Source organism: Podarcis vaucheri (assembly GCF_965113315.1).
Source record: "Podarcis vaucheri genome assembly, chromosome: Z".
Classification (NCBI taxonomy): Eukaryota; Metazoa; Chordata; class Lepidosauria; order Squamata; family Lacertidae; genus Podarcis; species Podarcis vaucheri.
This window is the reverse complement of record NC_138758.1, coordinates 44,076,402-44,097,644: the sequence shown is the minus strand read 5'-3', so window position 1 is coordinate 44,097,644 and position 21,243 is coordinate 44,076,402. Positions and strand designations below refer to the sequence as shown.

At 45.4% G+C, this 21,243-nt stretch overlaps 1 protein-coding gene and 1 long non-coding RNA gene across 3 annotated transcripts; one reads left to right on the top strand and one right to left on the bottom strand.

Moving 5' to 3' along the window:
• Positions 1 to 795: 795 nt before the first annotated feature.
• LOC309524415 lies at positions 796 to 8,496 on the bottom strand. 2 transcript variants are annotated; one of them, XR_014215900.1, is made up of 5 exons: positions 8,354 to 8,496; positions 7,117 to 7,259; positions 6,076 to 6,129; positions 2,840 to 2,965; positions 796 to 1,805 (listed from the first exon to the last, which is right to left on the bottom strand). It is a non-coding gene; the product is annotated as an uncharacterized lncRNA (long non-coding RNA). The 2 variants fall into 2 exon arrangements; XR_014215901.1 differs by lacking the exon at positions 7,117 to 7,259.
• Positions 3,669 to 20,790, top strand: TNFSF15 (TNF superfamily member 15). Its single transcript, XM_082209022.1, has 4 exons — positions 3,669 to 4,106; positions 16,672 to 16,726; positions 19,086 to 19,118; positions 20,259 to 20,790. The coding sequence occupies exons 1-4, from the start codon at positions 3,927 to 3,929 to the stop codon at positions 20,705 to 20,707; spliced, it is 717 nt and encodes a 238-aa protein (XP_082065148.1). The 5' UTR covers positions 3,669 to 3,926; the 3' UTR covers positions 20,708 to 20,790.
• The last annotated feature ends 453 nt before the right edge of the window (positions 20,791 to 21,243 follow it).

The window sequence follows — 21,243 nt, the reverse complement described above, 5'->3', positions numbered from 1 at the left end:
AAGTACAAGGACAGCGTTTTGTACATGGCAACTGTCATCATTTAAAAAGTTTGTCACACATGGAGCAACTGGTATCTCTTGTCACATTTTGATAGTTAACAAAGATGATTACATAGAATGGGAATTAATTGTTAAAGAGATGACAGAAAACATTAGAAACAAATATAATGGGGCAGGGAATGGAGATATATTTTCCACTAATGTGGCCCTATCTACTGGAGTAAATATAACTTTTTAAAAAGTCATATAGTAGGCATGTGACCTCACTCCATTTGCCAAAAATGTATCACAGAATAATTGATGCAGGAAATGTGGAAAGAGTGTGGTGGATTCCATCCAAATATGGTAAACCAAAAATTGTGGGGGTGGAGGAAATACTGCATTCATGCAGAAAATGGATTGGATATCACATACCAATGAACATCTTACAAATTATTTGAATTATCTCTAAAGAGAGAAAAGAGAGAGAGGTCCAACCAGACCATCATGATTTAGTAGGCATTATGTTAACTGTGGCTAAAATGTTGATAACAGTTAAAGTGTATGCCCATGTGGTTCCAGCTGAACAAGAGTGCTTTAACAAAGTATGATAATTTGCCAAAATTTACTGAAATGTTCCATTTTCAAAAAGGAAGACAATGGATAAGGCTTTTAATGACTCCCTCTACTGTCAGAGGCAGCATGTCCCTGAATACCAGTTGCTAGGGATAACAAATGGGGAGTATTTTTGTTTCACTCAGGTACCGATTTTGGTTTTCCCAATAGTATGCAGGCGGCTACTGTGTTTGGCCAGTTCGGCCTTTGGCCTGATCCAGCAGGGTTGTTCTTATGTTAGTACAGCAGATGTACCAAGGGGAATGAGAACGAGGGCCAAAATAGTGGCAGGATGGCTATAGTAAACATGAACACTCTGTTTTCATGTGCTGAAAAATATGTGCTTAGCTGGGCACAATGAATTTTGGCATGACTTCCACTCATAGTAGTTATTTAAGAGACTAAATGTTCACCTCTTGTTTGCTTTGTCTCTAAACTAAAGAGTCCCAACCACTGCAACCTTTTTTCATAGGAAAGTCACTCCACCCCTTAATTATTTTAGTCATCCAAGTAGGGTGGATTCTAATCTCCATTCCCAATGGGATAGCTTTGGGTGGTGTTTTGAGGTAAGACGCTCATGAACTTAGCACTCTATTGACACTAGATGGAAAATGCAATGAAAACCTGACATTCACTACCACAAGAGATAGTAATGGCCACCAACTTGGATGACTTTAAGAGAGGATTAGAAAAATTTATGACCTTTGCATAAATGAGCCAGAGGGATTACTCAATTCCAGCTGTGTATATGTGAAAAACTTTTTCCTGCTATGCCTTCTTCAAGTCAAAGACATCCACTTACTGAGGAATCAGTCTGGACAGAATGTCTAGTTCTTACCTTTAAGTACTAAACCCAGCTTTTTTGCTTCGTGACTGTGGAGCTGAGAGAGCAACAGCTTTCAAATTCTCCCTCTGAGAAGTCTTCTGGTCTTCATTTGTCTCAAGCTCTGGGACTTTTGTGCATGCTAGAGGATGGATCTGGGTTAGATCTTACACCCACTGCAATGAAAGGTCAGCAAAAATGTTCCTTTTCCCTGTTGCTGAAGCTTTGGCCTTTCTGCTCAGGCATCTTGCTGAAGCTGTTGTTCTACCAGAAGGCTGGTCCATTAGGGCAAATTAGGTATGACTCCACCAACCTCTGTCTGATTTTGCCTAGCTCTCATCTTCCTGCTTACCTGCCTTCATACTTACATCCAGTCCAAGGGGTGGCACTGTGGGTAAAAGATGACATGACAGAAGTTTATAAAATTATGTATGGCAAGGAGAATGTGAAGAGAAAAATGTATTTCTCCCTCTGTCATTAACATTAGAACTTGTGGACATTGAATGAAGTTGAATGTTGGAGAATTCAAGGCAGAAAAAAAGAAAGTACGGTAATTTTTTACTCAGTACATAATTAAACTATGGAACTTGCTCCCCCAGGAGACAGTGAGCACCACCAACTTAAAGGTAAAGGGACCCCTGACCATTAGGTCCAGTCGCAGACAACTCTGGGGTTGTGGCGCTCATCTCGCTTTATTGGCCAAGGGAGCCGGCGTACAGCTTCCGGGTCACGTGGCCAGCATGACTAAGCCGCTTCTGGTGAACCAGAGCAGCACACAGAAACACCGTTTACCTTCCCGCTGGAGCGGTACCTATTTATCTACTTGCACTTTGACGTGCTTTCGAACTGCTAGGTTGGCAGAAGCAGGGAACCGAGCAAAGGGAGCTCACCCCATCGCGGGGATTCGAACCGCCAACTTCTGATTAGCAAGTCCTAGGCTCTGTGGTTTAACCCACAGCACCACCAGAGTCCCTATCACCAACTTGGTTGGCTTTAAAAGAGGATTAGGCAAATTCATGGATAAGAGAGCTATTAATGGCAACTAGCCACAGTGGCTCTGCCCTGTCTCCAATGCTTCTCAATACCAGTGGCTAGAACCCTCATGAGGGGAGAGTGCCTTTGAGCTTGTGTTTTGCTTGAGGGTTTTCCACAGGCGTCTTGCTGGTAAGAACATGGTGCTGGATTAGATAGGCCCTTGGCCTGATCCAGCAGCCTTGTCTTTTGTTATTAACACAAGGCTATGCATGAGTGACAGCGCCCCTTCAAGTGGCCTAGCACCATCAGCAGAGTGCCAGAGGCAAGCAAGTGCAGATGAGTTGGCTGAGGGTGGAAGAGAGCCTAGAACAGAGGCGAGGCTGCTTTCCTGGCCCTGGCCTGTAAGTTAGGTTAAAATGGGTGGGTGGATGTTTAATCATCACTTACTGTCAGTGTGCCAAGAAGGGCCTCCTCCTGACTGCCTGGTGATGTGGTGTGGTTAAGCATCCCTAAAACGTGTTCTTCAAGGGCACAAACTCATCCACTTTTTCATCCGACAGGGTTGGATGGATCCTGCAGGAAGATAAGTAGTGTTTGTTTGTTTTTTAACCCCTCTGCATTCACCATCCATGTATAAAATGACCCCCAATTTTAACTACAAAAATTTAAGGGGGGGGGAATACCGTCTTATACCCAGAAAAATACAGTATGTTTTCACACAGCACACAGGTATGATATGGAATTTGCTCCCACTAAATGTGACGGCCACCAGCACCTTTCAAAAAAGATAAAGGTGTCAATGGATGCTACTCCTAGCCATAATGGCTTTGTTCTCCCTCCACTGTGGAAGGCAGTATGCCTCTGAATACCAGTCACTGGCTATCACAAATGGGGAGATGTGCTGTTGTCCTCAGGTCCTGCAGGCAGGCTTCCCATAAGTATCTGTTGGCCACTGAGAAATCAGGGTCCTGCACTACATAGGTTCTTGGTCCGATGCAGCAGGGCTTTTCTTACATTCTTAAAGGTGAGAACAATTTGAAAGACCTTGAGCCTCTTTTATTAAGAGTCTCAAAAAGGTGTATGAGCTTCAGATAAGATAGGAAACGAGACAGAGACTGAGAAAGGCACCTGGAAACTGACACTGCAGCTAGTCTCAGCGGAAGCTCCTGCCGCTGCCCCACTCACTGCCTCCCTCACTCGCGTTTCTCCCTTCCCCTCGGGGACTTTCCTCCGACTTCCTCCTTCCTAAGTGCCATCCTCCCCAGCCCAGGCGTTAGGGAAAGCGAGGCGATTCCGGCGTAGGTGTGGCATCCTGGCTGAGATGGAAGGGTGTGTCTCCCCCCTTAACTCCACGTGCCCTCTAGTCGCGTCGCGGAGTGGGATGGCTCTCGCGCTCCCCCCCCCCTCTCCTCCTATCTCCACCCAGGAATATACAGGGCTATATAATGGGTCCCCAATCAGGGCCCAGAAGACATTTGCTACCCCCCCTTCCCCATTGGCTCGGTGATATTCAGAGCCTGGGGAAGACTTGGCTATGGACGGGGCGCGAATGCAGCAATTGGCGGAAGAGCATTACGGGTACAGGTGGGAGCGGCTGGCGGGCGACCTGCGGAGGCTCCAGTGTCTGGCGCTTTTTTGCCTTCTGCTTCTTGTGCTCTTGGCTATGCCCGTGATTTACCTGCTGGGCAGCAGCCTCAGGTGCAAGCAAGACGAGGTAAGGAATAATACAAGGACCTGCGTTTTACTCTGTAGTGTCTGCACTGACCGGCAGCGGCTCCCCGGGGTTTCGAACCACGGGGTGCCAGGTATTTATTTGAACGTGGGACATTCTGCATGCAAAGCAGATGCTCTTACGCTGAGCTCCCGCGCTTCCCCAAATCAAAGGGTAGGTTGTCTCTCTGTGGGCGGGATTTATCAGAGAAAGCTGCCGAGTCAGGCCAGGGATCCGTCTAGCTCAGAACTTCCAGCAGCGCACCCTCCAGTGTTTTGAGGCAGGATCCTCGCCCCCTTCCCCCAGTCGTACTGGGAGATGCCCGGGACCTGGGACTTTGGGACGCGCAAAGCAGGTACTTTCTCACTGAACGCTCAACATGCAAATTTCATGCTGAACATTTTAACTTGTTTCTACTGTACTCGTATTTTGATCCGTCTGTAGGCTGACTTACCATTATCGTTTTCTGTTAAGAGGTATTGGAATGATTAAATAGTCTATATACTCTGTTAAGTAAACAAACAAATAAACAATGCGGAAACCCACGGAGGGATCTTTGGCTAGGGAAGCTGTGGAGCGGGTGGGGCTCCACAGAACCGCGTCCCAAAGAAACGTTGTGGACCAGAGGAGGTGGGAGTTTGTTTCTCTCTTCACAGTTGTGGAATCCGGAAGTGTAGTTGGAACGTTACTCTTCCCTTCCTTCCTTCGTTCATTCATTCGTTTCTCCTCTGCTTCTTGTCATGGCGATGGCTGTTTGTGTGTGTTTTTAGGGGCATGCTTGTAGGATGAAGTTTAGATTGCAACGCGCTCCAGTAATTTGCTCATCTCCAGCATAAGGGAGCAGGTCGCTGTTGTTACTGCAGATTTAAGATGTGTGCGTGTGCTGACTACTATAGATGGGAGGGTGGGCTTTATCAGCCCATGGGTTTCATTCACTTTTTGTCAGTATTTTGGGGTGTACATGTGAGGGGGTGGGAGGCCAGAGGCGATGCAGGCGAAGCAATGAATGTCCGTTTTACCTTTAAATAGTAGACTAGTTTGTACACACACTTTCACACCCCTCTCTATCCTCCAAGCAGAAGGCATCATCGGAGTTCAAGGATACAGTCAAGCCAGTTAAAGACACTCTCTTGGGGAGAGGGGGTGCATCTGGGTAGGCATGGTGGTCTGGGGAGGAGACATGAGGGCTGGACAGAGAAGCTTTGAGGGCCACCTTTGGCCCCAAGGTTTGAAATTCTCCACTCCTGTTGTAGATCAAATATGCCATTTTTGTTATTCACAACAGCCCTGCCAGGTGACTTAACTGAGACGGCTCAAGAAGTAACCTGCCAGACTAAATGACTGATTCCCCCAGTTCAAGCTGAGTAATTCTTATCAGACTCACTCAGCTGAGTGTTAGAGGACAGGGGACACGACAAGGTACCACTGGGCCTGATTAGGGGAGTGGAATTCTGTCCCCAGTGGAATCATTATATCAGGGCAGGAAGACTTTTTGAAGTGGGCTTTTTCTGGAGGGCCCCAGACTCAAGGTGTCTGTGTGTTGTGTCCTCATCTCCCATGGAAGACTTGAGGCATAAAAGGTTGGACAATATAAGGTTGGACAATCCAGAAAATAAAAAAAACCTGCAACCTGATTTGGTGTTTTATCACCACTGTTGGAGAAGGCCAGTCTCTGAATATACTGTAGTTCCTGGGAATCACGTGAGGAGAGCTGCAATTGCACTTGGCTCCTGCTTAAAGCCTTCACAGAGGCAGGTTGGCCACTAGTGAAAACAGCCTGCTGGACTTTGGCTTCATGCAGCAGAACTCTTATGATGTCACTAAGCTTTGTGACACAGACTTTTTGTGGTGCTTCTAGCAGTAAGGTTCCAGATGATGGTTGGGTGATGCTAGTGGTGATGCTATGGAATGTCCATAAACATTCAATTGCTCGGGTAATATAGCAGCCGAGAATAGGATGTTCAAAACTCACCTTCTGCAAGAAGGCTTACTTTGACAGTTTGGTCAGCTGTGAGGCAGGCAGGAGCTGTGTGGAGCAGACAAAAAGTTGGAAAAGGTGAATGGGACATGGTCCCAGAAGAGATAGTAGGTAAGAGGCAAAGATCCCACATGCAGGATGGCTAGAGGAGAGGGGCAGATTCAGCAGTGGAATGAAATATGAAAAGGGTGATAGGATGGAGCTAGAACACAATGAGTTAAAGAGCCCTCTGAACTTCCATACCTTGAGAGGGATCCTGCAGTTTAGAGAGAATCCTAACATGCACAGAGATCCAGATATGAGAGCCAGGAGGTTACCTGAAATACATACCATATTTTTCGCTCTATAAGACGCACTTGTCCCCCTCCTAAAAAGTAAGGGGAAATGTGTGTGCATCTTATGGAGCGAATGAAGGCTGCACAGCTATTGCTGAAGCCAGGAGAGCAAGAGGGATCGGTGCGCACCAATCCCTCTTGCTCTCCTGGCTTCAGCGATAGCCATGCAAAGCCTCTTGAGTGAAGCGGGAGCATTCCTGCTTCTTCACTCAGGAGGCTTTGCATTGAGGCTTCCCTTTTGCTGTGCTGGCTTCTGGCTTAGCCGTGCACAGCCTCTTCCGGGCAGGGGGAGCCTTCATCCCACTGCCCTGAAGAGGCTTCGCATGGCTTTCCCATAAGCCAGAAGAGCAAGAGGCTATCCCAGAAGCCAGATCCCTCTTGCTGTTCTGGCTTCTGGGATTCAGAATATCTTTTTTTCTTGTTTTCCTCCTCCAAAACATAGGTGCATCTTATGGTCTGGTGCGTCTTATAGAGCGAAAAATACAGTATATTTAATTTCCATAGTCCCCCACACCTTTTTTCTGGTCTCTCTGTGCTTTTACATTTCCACGGAGTGGCCTGGTTCATGCATCACCCATACCCAGGAGTGGGGAACTTTCGTTTCAGCCCGGGGGCTGCATTTCCTTCTAGGCAGGCTTCTAGGGGCCACATGAGCAGGATTAGAGACAAAAGCTGACAAAGCAACACATGTAAAATTTACCTTTGTACAGTTGGCTAGTTTCTACACCTTCTCCTCTCCATCCTCCATCCAGGCAAGCAAGAGGCATCATGGGAGTCTCAGGAACACATTCCAGCCAGGCAAAAACACTCAGGGTGCAGTCCAAGGCAAGTCAGAGGTGTAGTCTGGGATGAGTTACAAGGGGCAGAAAGAGCAGCCAGAGAAGGGGCACATTTGCCCCAAGGTTCCATACCCTTGCACTTAGCCAAAATTAAACCACAATTCATATGCAAACTGCAAATCACCACAAAGAAGATCATGCAAAGATGGCTTGTTTTGTGGGAGCATATGCCCTACTTAAAAGGGACGTGGATGGCTCTGTGGGTTAAACCACAGAGCCTAGGACTTGCCGATCTGATGGTCAGTGGTTCGAATCCCCGCGATGGGGTGAGCTCCCGTTGCTCGGTCCCTGTTCCTGCCAACCTGGCAGTTCGAAAGCATGTCAAAGTGCAAGTAGATAAATAGGTACCACTCCGGTGGGAAGGTAAACAACATTTCCGTGCACTGCTCTGGTTTGCCAGAAGCGGCTTAGTCATGCTGGCCACATGACCCGGAAGCTGTCTGTGGGCAAACGCCGACTCCCTCGGCCAATAAAGTGAGATGAGCGTTGCAACCCCAGAGTCGGCCACGACTGGACCTAATGTTCAGGGGTCCCTTTACCTTTACCTTTTATGGCCTACTTAACTCCCCATGTGCTTCATATTACCTACCCAACATCCGAAAAGAATTCGTAGAGCTGTATTGCTACCATTGCCTCAGCAGATCTCCCTGCCCCTTCCTATTGGCTGGCTGCAAAGGTGTGGAAATTTTCTCAAGAGTTATTTGCCCACTCTCCTCAAGAGCACTCAAAAGATTATAGCAGCCTAGGGTTTCTTTAACCCCTTCCTTCCACTGCTCTACATTATTCCCTTGTGCGCGCACTCCCCCCCCCCGCAATGGTATACTGAAATGTGACTCCATTACTTTCCCATTTAGATACTATATCATCCTTCCCCAGATAGGGGAGCTGCATGAATATAACCCATTAGAGAGTATATAGTCTAATATTGTTTCAAATATTCTGCAAAAAAATGTTGGAGAGCAGGGACTTTTTCTTGCTCTGTCCTCCTCTTGGGGCCAAGCCTCGCACAGGATTCTGCTGTTGCTCAAGGACCAGTCAGCGTTGAAGGTCAGTACCCACACCTTACATTTAAGGCACTCTTATCCCACTTTAACATACCTGGAGAATCCTGGGAACTATGGTTTGTTGAGACTGGTGGGAACTGTAGATCTGTGAGGTCGGTACCCGTAACAAACAAGAGCTTCCATCATGTTTTTGCAGGAAGTCATGACTGATAAAGTGGAATAAGAGTTTGTTGTTTGGGGCAGTGGCGTAGCGTGGGGGGTGCCAGGGGTGCCGGCCGCACCGGCCGCAACATCTGGGGGGGCGCGCTCGCTGCCTCCGGAGTCGCCGAAGAGCCTCGGGCGCAGGCTGTAGCGGAGCCGCATGTCTCGCGGAACCGACGAGCTGTGCGCGCGTCCGGGCTGAAGGCGCCCGGCAGGCAGCGACTCTCAGCGCTCACCGCGGAGGACGCGCCAGGCAGCCCCTCCTCACAGCCCCGCCTCCGCCAGTGCTGCTGCAGCTGCTGGGCCGTTGCATTTTCCTCGCCTCTCTGCCCCCCTCCTCCTCCGGGCAAGCGGCGTCGTTTGGGCGGCAGCGCCAGCGGCAACTCGCAGGTTAGGGGTTGGGGGGGCGCAAATTACTTGCCTTGCCCCGGGTTAGGGGGCGCAAATTACTTGCGTTGCCCCGGGTGCTGACAACTCACGCTACGCCGCTGGTTTGGGGCAGATGTGACCTTAGACTCCGGGCTTCTCTACACTTCTTCTTCTCTCACTGTTCACTCCCCACACCACCACGGGGAAACCACTCTTTAGCACTCAGTTGGAGCAAACCTGGGAAAGGAGTGGAGCAGAGAGAAAACCACTTGGGCCTGTATCTAGAAAGTATGGGTCAAGTTCACACCTGTTCACACCTGTGCTTTCCAGGCATGGGACTAACAGAAGTGTGGACTTGTCTTGAGCCTTACATAGCAGCAAGTATCTGAAGAAGTGTGCATGCACACAAAAGCTCATACCAAGAACTAACTTAGTTGGTCTTTAAGGTGCTACTGGAAGGAATTTTTTTTATTTTGACTATGACAGACCAACACGGCTACCTATCTACTATAGCAGCAAGTGTTTCTGTCTAACTTTACTGAAAGGGGCTTCTTCAGTTAAAGGGGCCCAGCCTTCTCCAACTGTTTTTCCCCACTACAAATTAGCAGGGAAGGCTGGCTGGCTGCATGCATGAGGGCTTCTGTGATACGAGAGTCCTCAGGGTCAGAGTATGGGAACATTACATCCTTTGGCTGGAGTGGTGCCAGCATCACGAGATCCTCTCATGGATGTGCTTCTGGGGCTGGCCCTCTCTGTAATTTCCCCTTTCTGACTCAGACTCCTTGACATCCCATGAATGAGGGGAATCCAGTGCCAGGGTAATGAGACATTTTGTTTTCAGGCAGGATTCCATGCTCCTGAAAACTGTTGCATGAGGGAAGGGGATGAAGGATGTGACTACATAGTGTGTACAGGTTTCAGGGAATGTCCAGGAGAGTGGGTGGATTGCGCTGCTGATGCTGCTAAGATCACCTTACTTCATATACCTCATCTCCTCTCCTGTCTTCCCCCAGTGTTGGTGCTTCCAATATGCCCCCCTCCCCCCCGCCACAAAAACCCTTTCCCCTTGCAATCCAGATTTGGGACTTTCCAACATGTGTAAACTTAAGGCTGCCCAGCCCAGTCGGTGAAAGTCATTGAGCAAAAGACAATTTCTAACCACCACCACCCCATTGACTAGCATCTTTATAGCCTGGTGGGTAAACAAACAAGCCACACCTAAGCCATAGTTAAGGAACTGTGTGAGTTTGCACCTATCACTGAACCATAGCAAAGTTCAGTAAGCCAACAACAAACCATGGTTCCTTTTGGCTAACAAACCATAGTTAAAGGGCTGGACTGGGCGGTAATGGTTTAACAGCAAATAGTTAATTAGTAATAACTAATAAATAAGTATATTATTAATTATTTAGTAATGAATAAATTGGGATTTATTAACTAAACTTTATTTAATGGTTTAACATTGTGTGCAAAGCATGCAAATACTGTGGTTTGCTTTTCCAAATGACTTGTATGTGTGGGGTTTTATTATTACCCCCTACCCCCTCAAAAAATCTGGGCAATCACTTGCATAGACTGAGGAACATTTTAGGAGTGCTGCAGTGTTAGCACATATCTGCACAGCTGTGTGCACCCTCTGTAGCTCTCCTGCCTGCCTGTGCCGCTCAAGTTTGCACCTCCACCTGTTTATTCTCTGCCCCCAACAGAAAGTGAAATTGGGTCGCAGCAGTGCTTTTCTTCCAGAAAAAAGGTGCCAGTGCTCACCATGAAGTTGTTATAGTAAGTGCCATGCTTTTAACCAGTGGTTTTTTCCCAGGTAAAGAAAGGCGCTGGTACTGCGTACCCTTGAGTGTCCCTAGATAAAAAGCACTGGATAGGCCTGGAGAAAAGTGTCGCACTGGGATATGAACAGCCACATCAAGAATCAAACATGACAGATTACCATGATTGGTATTCAAGTAATGTGTACTCAGTGCAGACCCACTGAAATTAATTCATTGGACTCAACTGTACTGTAAGATGTGCTTACTGAGTTTTCAAAACCAACAATTTGTTGTTGTTGTTTAGTCGTTTAGTCGTGTCCGACTCTTCGTGACCCCATGGACATGCCAGGCACTCCTGTCTTCCACTGCCTCCCGCAGTTTGGTCAAACTCATGCTGGTAGCTTCGAAAACACTATCCAAGCATCTCGTCCTCTGTCGTCCCCTTCTCCTTGTGCCCTCCATCTTTCCCAGCATCAGGGTTTTTTCCAGGGAGTCTTCTCTTCTCATGAGGTGGCCAAAGTATTGGAGCCTCAGCTTCACGATCTGTCCTTCCAGTGAGCACTCAGGGCTGATTTCCTTAAGAATGGATACGTTTGATCTTCTTGCAGTCCATGGGACTCTCAAGAGTCTCCTCCAGCACTATAATTCAAAAGCATCAGTTCTTTGGTGATCAGCCTTCTTTATGGTCCAGCTCTCACTTCTATACATCACTACTGGGAAAACCATAGCTTTTACTATACGGACCTTGTGATGTCTCTGCTTTTTAGGATGCTGTCCAGGTTTGTCATTGCTTTTCTCCCAAGAAGCAGGCATCTTTTAATTTTGTGACTGCTGTCACCATCTGCAGTGATCAAAAACAACAATATGCAAACAATAAAGAAACAACGAACAACGGCTGTGTGAAGCACATATTAGGGTTGCCACCTGTCCTGTATAATACAGGATTGTCCCGTATTTCAACGTAAAATGCTGCATCCTGTATTGATACAGTTTTGACCTGTATTTCAAGTCCATTCTCTCTCTCTCTCTCTCTCTCTCTCTCTCTCTCTCTCTCCCAAGTTTGGGATCCTCTCCAAATGCATTTGTTTGAAAGGGTGTGTGAAAGGTCATGTATTTAAGCTCTGGGTAGCTAAGCACAGACAGATTTTAAAATTCATGTGTATGTGTGTGTGTGCACGTGTTTGTGTGTGACAAATTCCGTAGATGCCATCCTGTTAGGCTGCACGAGATTGTAATGGATTGCTTTGAAGTCACTTTAGAACCAGATGGGAGGGGGGAAATCACCCCGAACTGCCCTGCCCTGCTCTGTCCTGTATTTTGCGGGAACAGAGGTGGCAAACCTAAGCACACTATTGAAGTTTGAATAAAATAAACAGAAGGTTTAGTACACTTGCAGACACCACAGTAAAATAGATTCTGTAAAGGGACATATTGGAAGCATGAGTCACATATCAACAAGGGAGCCTTCCACATAGAGGTGTATATTGTTGTGGGCCTATTCATTTCAAAACTTATAAATGGAGACTGTGCAATGTTAAAATAGTCTCACAACCAACCCATGGTGGGATCAGACAAGACAATATCCAGCATCAGGAACCAAGCAAGACAGATGACTGTGGGTGGTATTCAACTAATGTTTATTCAGAGTAGACCCATTAAAATTAATGACCCTAACTCAGACATCTTCATTAATTACAATGGATCTACTTTGAGTAAAAGTTAGTTGAATTACACAGAACTTCTTCCAGGCTTGGGACATGCATTTGGGGGCCTACTTCTTACCCCCCCCCCCAAAAAAAAAATATTTGTATGGTGGCACAGCTGCTGTTGTGACCTGCCTTAGATCAGTCCACAACCTGATAGTGGATACTGGATGAGTAGTTGAAGACCAATGCAGCAGCAAATATACCTAGATGTGGTGGGTTCAGGAATGATTTGGACTAAGTTCTGCTTAGAGTAGATCAGAATGAACAAACCTAAGCTAGCCATGCCCATCAATTTCAATGGGTCTATTCTGAGTAGGAATAACCTGGGATAAAATCCTTTGCTTGGTTATCTTATTGATAATAAATACCAGCATAATACCAGATAATAAAAACTCAGCATGTTTCTGTCATTTATCAATATGCAACTCATGTAGGAGTTATTGCATAAACATCCGTTGGCAATTAGCATGAGCAGAGGTCACACAGCAAATGAGATTGCTCATTAACTTTCTACAGTGCTTTCATTCAAGGAAATGCAAGTATATTGGTGTCATGTGTGGAGCTCTGTAATATGGGCCTCTGCCAAGGGTGGAAGCTTGTTGGCCCAGCTGAGTATAAACCAGGGAACTGAACTTCCTATTTATGTCATGGATAAACTCCATCAGCGGATGTGGGTGGTTGCATTCTTTATTTAAGTGTTAGAGAAATTGTGTAAATAATACAAGTGGAGCCTAGAGCAAAAAGTTCTGATAACAGTTTACTGAACAGATGGAACAACAAACAGTGCATAATTTGAGGAGAAAGGAACAGACAGGTTTTGTCTTTCAGTTAAGGCCTTGTACATAACAGGGGGGCATGCAACTAAAAACACAGAGAAAACTTCCTGAGAAAACAACCAACCAGAGCACATGCTAGCTCATGTCACTCTACCTTGTTGCTAAGCAACATCTCCACACACACCCCTCTTGACTAGTGGGCTTAACCTTTAAATGACATACTGCATTATCTCTGCTGGTGTACTTTCTACATAAAGTACTCATAGGTGCAGGAGATCCACCCTGATCCTAAACATGGTCTTTTCTGCTGATTTTCCCTGGTGGTTAAGGGATTGCTGTCCCATAGGAGACATTTCAGGTATTCAGAATGTTTGTGTCCTTGTGATTTGGGGGCAGTGGGTCACCTAATACATGTATGTATGTATGTATGTATGAGCAAATAGTAAGATTCATTAACTTTCTAATTTTGACCTTGTTTCATACCAAAGCAGTGCTTTTTCTGAGTTTGTAAATCATTTTAATTTTGACTCTTGTCAATACAGATAAAGTCCATCATTATTATTGTAATTGCTCACAAAGACTTTAAAAAAGTATTCAGACTGAAGTGGAAATGTGAAGAACAGAATTTAGGACTGGGCATACAAAAACTGAGTAAAACCAACTTTGATAGATTCATCTATCCTTGGTCAGAAATGCAGGTGGAAAGGCAAGTGGAAATCAATCAAGTGGTCTTTTCACAGCCATGATTTTCAAACCAAAAACTTCACAGACAACACTTCCCCTGCCTTCTTCCCCGCCCACTCCAGTGCTGGCAGGGGGTAAGTCCCCTTTGTGGTACAGTCAACCCATGCAGAGCACTGACTGGTTTTGTAAATAATGGTCAGTGAAACTGTGCCTCCCCTCCCTGATATCCTTGGACTTCAATTTTCATAATGGCCATTGCTCATGGATGAAAGGAGCTGGAGTCCACCACCATCTGGAGGGTGACCTTGAAATTATTTATTAAATTTATATACCATCCTTCATCAAAAGACCACAGCATGGTTTAGAAAGCAGAACACAAATGGCAGCACATAACATCTATACAATATAAAACTCAAGGCAGTAATATAAATACCATTATAATAATGAGAAATAGATAACAAAATACAGATTCTCCTAAAAGAGAATCAGCAGGAGGATATCTTAAATACAAAAAGTCCTTCTGCTTCTTGTACAGCCAAGTTCTATATGCAATACCTAGAGTAGACAGTCACATTGAATCTACAGTCCCTTTTTCAGGTAGCTGTTGTATTATGAGAGATACTAAGGCACCATCTACATGTTACTAATCCAGATTGTCCTGTGAATAACGATGGTGATGACAGTATGATTGCATCTTACACACATTTTAACTTGTGTGATTTCAACCTTAAGTGGTTGCAGGCAAACCGGCCGGTTGAAACTGCACACGTTAAATGTGCTTAAAGAGCTTAAAAACTATTATTGTGTTGTGTCTGCTTGAGGTTTCCAAATGTGAAAACAAAATGAAGGCTCTCTGCCTTGCTTGGTGCAGATCTGGTTTCCCTGCTCAGTTTCCAGCTGTAAAGTGATGTCTAGACTCTAGGGGTTAAAAGTTAACTGCACGTACCAGGTGTCCTGTCCTCATGCCAAAGGGACTCTCCTGCATTCCATCTGTTTGGTATGCACAGCTGCAGGAAGCAAATGACAAGTTACTGTAATTAGTAATGCCTGCGTTGTTGTCGGGGGAGAGTGGTTTGTTTGTGTGAGTGAGTGAGTGGGCAGGGATTGACCAGTACAGTGGTACCTTGGGTTAAGTACTTAATTCGTTCCGGAGGTCTGTTCTTAACCTGAAACTGTTCTTAACTTGAGGTACCACTTTAGCTAATGGGGCCTCCTGCTGCCGCCACGCCACCAGAGCACGATTTCTATTCTCATCCTGAAGCAAAGTTCTTAGCCTGAAGCACTATTTCTGGGTTAGCAGAGTCTGTAACCTGAAGCACTATTTCTGGGTTAGCAGAGTCTATAACCTGAAGCGTATGTAACCTGAAGCGTATGTAACCCGAGGTACCACTGTACAAATATTAACTGGACAGGAATGTGTGGAGTTTTATTTTTGCTTGGTGTGATTTCTCTAGCCTTTCAGCAGGCACTGAAAATAGTACATACAGTGAAGGTGTCTGCCTGATGTCCCTTAGGCAGGGAGCTCCAGAGTGTAAGTGTTGTTACACTAAAATACCAATTTCTTACAAATGCAAACAGGTATTATGTGGCAGTGTAACAATGCTAGTTCTGCAGACAGACGTGGTAGAGTGAGTATATTTGGGGTAAGGTGATCTTGCAGGTAAACTGGTCTGAAATTGTTGAATAAATACAGGGGTGGGGAACATTTTCAGCCCGTGGTGGACCACTTTGCCTGGTCGTCCCCCCGCCACCGCCACCACCACCACTTGGCAGTGCAAATTGAATTGAAACCATAGTGCTGATGACTTTCCTAGCCAATCCAAGTGGGGCTTGATTTTCATTACCCATAAACCTATTGATACACTGCAGAGCTCCTGAAACTCCAGAGTGAAGCTAATCAGCTGACTTCAGACCCTGCTTTTTGAAGGGGTTGTGTGCTCCCAAGTGGACCCAATCCCAGAGGGGCTTGGATTTGGTGCCCAGTTTAAAAGGTACCAAACACAGCCTCAGCTTGCCAAGGAGCAATTAGGAATATGTTTCAAGGCTCCTGGTGGTTCTTTTGCACCCAAGTTGCTACCTGTCCTGTACCTTATTTATTTAGAGCAGGCACATCCAACTCCCAAGAGACTGCGATCTACTCCCAGTATAAAAAAAACTGGCAGTGATCTATCTATTGTCATTGGAGGGAGGAGGAATGTGCGTGTGGGGGTGGGTATTGCCCAGAGTTGTTGAGCTTTTAGAGGGTAGGATTGCCCAGAGTTCTTCAGCTTTTATTTGTTAACTTTCAGTAAACTTTATTTAATTCCACGATCGATAAGGGTCCCACGATCTACCAGGATCAGCCAGGGATCTACTGGTAGATTGCAATCTACTGGTTGGACATGCTTGATTTAGAGCATCTACACCCTAATATTTGGCCAAAAAGGCTCACAGTGTGGCTTAGGTAAAGGGACCCCTGACCATTAGGTCCAATCGTGACCAACTCTGGGGTTGCGGTGCTCATCTCACTTTATTGGCCAAGGGAGCCAGCGTACAGCTTCTGGGTCATGTGGCCAGCATGACTAAGCCGCTTCTGGCGAACCAGAGCAGTGCTCGGAAATGCCATTTACCTTCCCGCCGGAGCGGTACCTATTTATCTACTTGCACTTTGATGTGCTTTTGAACTGCTAGGTTGGCAGGAGCAGGGATTGAGCAACAGGAGCTCACCCCGTCGCAGGGATTCGAACCGCCGACCTTCTGATTGGCAAGTCCTAGGCTCAGTGGTTTAACCCACAGCGCCACCCGCGTCCAATCAATTAAAACAAGACATTGCCCGCCCACAGGCTTTCTCTCTCTCTCTATCTCTCTCTCTCTCTCATATGGATTAGAGGTGCCACATTCCTGAATTAATCACTTGTGCATTTTCCTTTACAGATGTCACCTGAAACACTTCCTATATTCCAGAAACAAGAGGCCTCTCCTGCAAATTGTGAGTTTGCTTAAAAGAAGAAGAAGAATTGTAGTGTTTGCTTTGTGTTCCAAATAAGATTCTCCCTGCAGCAAATTACTCCAGGCAGTAGCAGGCATTGGCAGAATTGGAGCATAGGACGTTACCTTATAATAAATGACATCCCAAAAGACATGAAAAGAATCGTTTTATATGCAACAGCTGCCACAAGGTTATTGATTGCAAAAAGTTGGAAGTCAGAAGAAGTACCACCATTGAAAGATTGGCAAATTATTTTTTTTTAAAATGATTGAATTAGGAAAAATGACGGCAACACTTAGAATGCAATCTATACAAAATCTCAAACAGGAATGGAAATGTGTAGAAGAATACATGACCAAAAGATGCTCCAACAAGAATTTATTGATATGTTTAGACTGATTTCACTAAGTTAAATTAAGCTAAGCTAAGCAGATATATAAGATTGAATGTTTAATTATTAAGATACAAAATTACAATCTCAATAATAAAGTTACAAAATAATAACAAGGAAGTCACTCATGGGTGGAGAGAAGACACAGGGCAAGAAATAAGAAATGCATAAATGTTGATACATAATGAAATGTGAAAATGTGAATTTACGAATATAATCTATATGTATCAATATGTAAAGATTTCATATACGTATTACAACATTAATAATAAATAAATGCAAAAAAAAGTGCAAAAAAGGGAAGTTATCTCAAACTGAGTCATAACACAGGTCCATCTAGTTCATTATTGCTACACTGACTGGCAGCAGTTCTCCAGTGTTTCAGGCAGGGGTCTATCTTAGCCCTGCGTAGAGAAGCCAAGGATTAAACCTGGAACCTTATGCACGCAAAACAGCTGCTCTCCCACTGAGCTACAGCCCTTCGCCCATGATGCTTAATTGTGGGGAAAGCTAGTGGTGAAAAATGTGCTTGAGGTGATATCACAGCTTGGAAGGGGGATGCATTCTCCATGGCAGGAATGGGAAACTTATGTGGCCCTCAAAATGTTGTTGAACTCTGTTGCAGGGAGTTGGACTCGATGACCCTTGGGGTCCCTTCCAACTCTAGAATTCTGTGATTCTGTGGGCTAGGGTTGATGGGGGTTGAAGCCCAACAGCATCTAGGGGGCCATCCTCCCTGTCCAAAAAGGAGCATAGCCCTGGACTGCAGAGGTTCAGGGGCCTCAGTTCACTTCCAACATGTGCTATAGCAAGTTGCTCCTTAGGAGGTCTCTATGGTGTTGTGCAACCCGTGCAAAATGCAGACCATCCATTTTTACATCATCTCCAATTAGGGGCTATCAGACCTCCAATAACAAAAAAAAAACTTACAGGACAGTCTGCTTGATGGTCAACAAACCAGTATTGATTGAGAGCTAGTGTGATGTAGTGGTTAGAGCAGAAATAGCCAGCAGGTGTCCTCTAGGTGCTGTTGGCCTGCAGCTGCTATCATCCATGACCATTGGCCATCAATGGTCATAGTGTAATCCAACACTATCTGGAGGGTACTCTGTTAGCTCCCCAGGATTAGAAATTTGGTCTGGGGTCTGGGAGACCAGGGCTCAAATCGCCACTCAGCCATGGAGCACATTACATCACAACCATGTAAGTTAGATTATGCTGGGAGTAATCAGTGACTGGCCTAGAGTCACCAGGTGAGCTTCATGGCCAAGTGAGCATTTGAACCCTGATTTCCTCCAGGCCCTAGTCCAACACACTAACCATTACACCTCTGGATGGGTGATAAACCAAGCTGCCTTTAAAACACTGTTTATGCCTCTGCAGCCAGGGATAGGCAGAAAATATTGTTCTTGACATTCTGTATCACTCCCTGCCTACTTATTCAAGGGACAGATTTCTCAGGAATTCTCCAGAGAGCTTATTTCCTGAACCATAGTGAGAAATCCCATTATTTATTGACAGATGAGAATAAATGTGCTACATTTAAGGTTTCTATGCTCCCCTTAGGTGGTGATCACCTGTGCTAAAACATACTTCTACACTGCTTGCACCTTTGTGGAGATCAATGATTTATAGGAAATAGATTTGACTGGCACATTTATAGAAAGTTCAACAACCACATCAATTATGCAGCCCACTTTTGCCCCTGATGCCTCCCATCCATGGCATTTCAAGAAGGTTGCCCTCAAGGGAATGTAGTCCTGGAGTTTAAAACAGTTCTCCACTCTTTTATTATGGGATGGCAATATACATTTGGCTCCAGGATTGCTGGGCTCACTCAACATCTGGTTAGAGGGGCAATGTATGGTTTATCCAGAAGAAAGTAAGGATGTACAAGATTGTGGTCTTAGAATGCATTAGGTAATTCATTCTCTCTCCCTTTCTCTCTCTCTCTCTCTTACATTGCAGATTCAGAAAGCAAGCCAAAGATCCACCTTTCAGGTAATTTTTCACTTTGCAGTTGTTTCTCCTCCAAAGCTTTATGTCTCTGGAGTGTGTTCCTTCCACTTTCAGAAGCCCATCAGAATAGAAAGGTCTCAGGAATAGCCCCTGGTAGTGTTCAGTGGTATTAAAATACATGCTTGCAAAGCACAGTTGTCTGGAAATATGGTACTGTGCATGTGTTTAAAAGAACAGCATACACTTCTTGCAGTGGCTAGATATGGTAGGATGGTGAAACTATTAAAGTGGTGGCTGATGCTCATTGAGATTGGTAGGGCAGAGAACAGGGAACCCAACATTAGGTGGCGGAAAAGTCAGAGCCAGTGCCATGTGGAGCCAACTGATTTTAGTTTTGTCCCCATCCTCCTCCCTGCTGAGTTTTACAAGAAGAACACTGAGACTAAAGCAGAGAAAGCTGAGGGGCTGTGCCACCCCCTTGACTGGTAGGTGGGGTCTGGCTATGGGCAGGCAGAGATTGGCATGCCAAAATCCTAATGGCCCACTAGAACTACAGTACCCCTCTTCTAGGTCTTCAGTGGGCAACACTAAACAGAAATAGACCTGAGAAAATATGGAGAGGATTTGGAAGGAAGAGAGAGAGAGAGAGAGAGAGAGAGAGAGAGAGAGAGAGACTGGATATAGCACAGAATGGAGAGACAACGTTACCAGTCTAGTGAGATGAACCCACTGGTTCAAGTTTCATGCACCACTAAATTTAGAGAAATGCAAATCTTGAGTGACCATTGCATTTTTGACAGTTTTGTTTCAGGAAGTGCAGTAGGTAGGTTTACATTAGGATGCAACCTAAACTAAATCTATCTCCTATCCATAGACTCAGGTAGGCTCACCTGGGTTCAGGTGGGACCTCTGGTGTTCATCTGAGTTTGTGGCAGGGAACCAGTGACCCTCCATTACTCATCAGCCTCAGCCACCACAGCCAACTGTCAGGGATTATGGGAGCTGTTGTTCAGAAATATCTGGGGGTACACAATTTCTTCCCCACTCCTGGGGTGATGGTGATGATTTGGGGCTGAATCTGAATAACAGGCTAGAAAGTCACAAAAGCCATCAGCCTCTTTGAATGTTTTTAGCCCTCAGTGAGAGCATATAACTAAATTGTTTTGCTTTGTCTTATCACAGCTATCAAGCAAAATTCATCCTGTGCCAACAATGTGCTTCCAATCTTAGAGTGGACAGTTCGCAGAAATGAACAGCACAGTCCAATGAAGTATTTCAATGGTTTCTTGGTGATCCCAAAAAATGGATATTACTTTGTCTACACTCAGGTCACTTTCCGATGTCCTGATGGTACATGCGAAAACATAGAGTACTGTGGAAAGAAAGGTGTGGATGTAAGAAACGTAATGCAGGTGGTTTCATTGAAGAGCCCAAGCTATCCTGCACCTCGCCCAATCATGAAAGGTGAGAGTTCCATTGACAATAATGGAAAATGGAAGAAAACCATTTATGTTGGAGGTATTTTCCAGCTATGGGAAGATGACACACTCATGGTCAATGTCAGCAATCCTGCACTGGTGGGATTTGGTGGTGAAGGAGACATAACCTACTTTGGTGCTTTCTTAATCTAACTGCCCATTTGAAACCATGGATTCTCCCACTTACAGACCAGAATTTCCACAATGCAGTGTAATAAAAGGATGCTACCTACAAATGCTTCCAGAAATTTCCTCTGCTGACATGGCCTTGATGGGGAAGTTCCAAAGTCCTGGTCTTGTTTTCTGAAGCGGAGTTGAGGGATCTGGAATCCTTCCATGTCGCATAAATGCTGGTTTTGGATGTATTCTGTCTGCTCAGCTCCCTGAGCTTTCAATTATTTCAGGATATTTGTATCGTGCACACACTGAACTGCTAATCCACAACTTAGAACATAGGAAATTGCCAATTCTACTCTGAGCCCATTGGTCCATCTGGCTCAGTATTGTCTACACTAACTGGCAGCAACTCTCCAGGATTCCAGGAATGGGGTCCTTCCTATCCCTAACTGGAGATGCTGGGGACCAAACTTGAGACCTTCTGCGTGCAAAGCAGATGCTCTACCACTTATCTAGGACCTTTCCCTGAACTTCATTTGCTCACACATAGAGTTGTGTCAGGAGTCATTTTT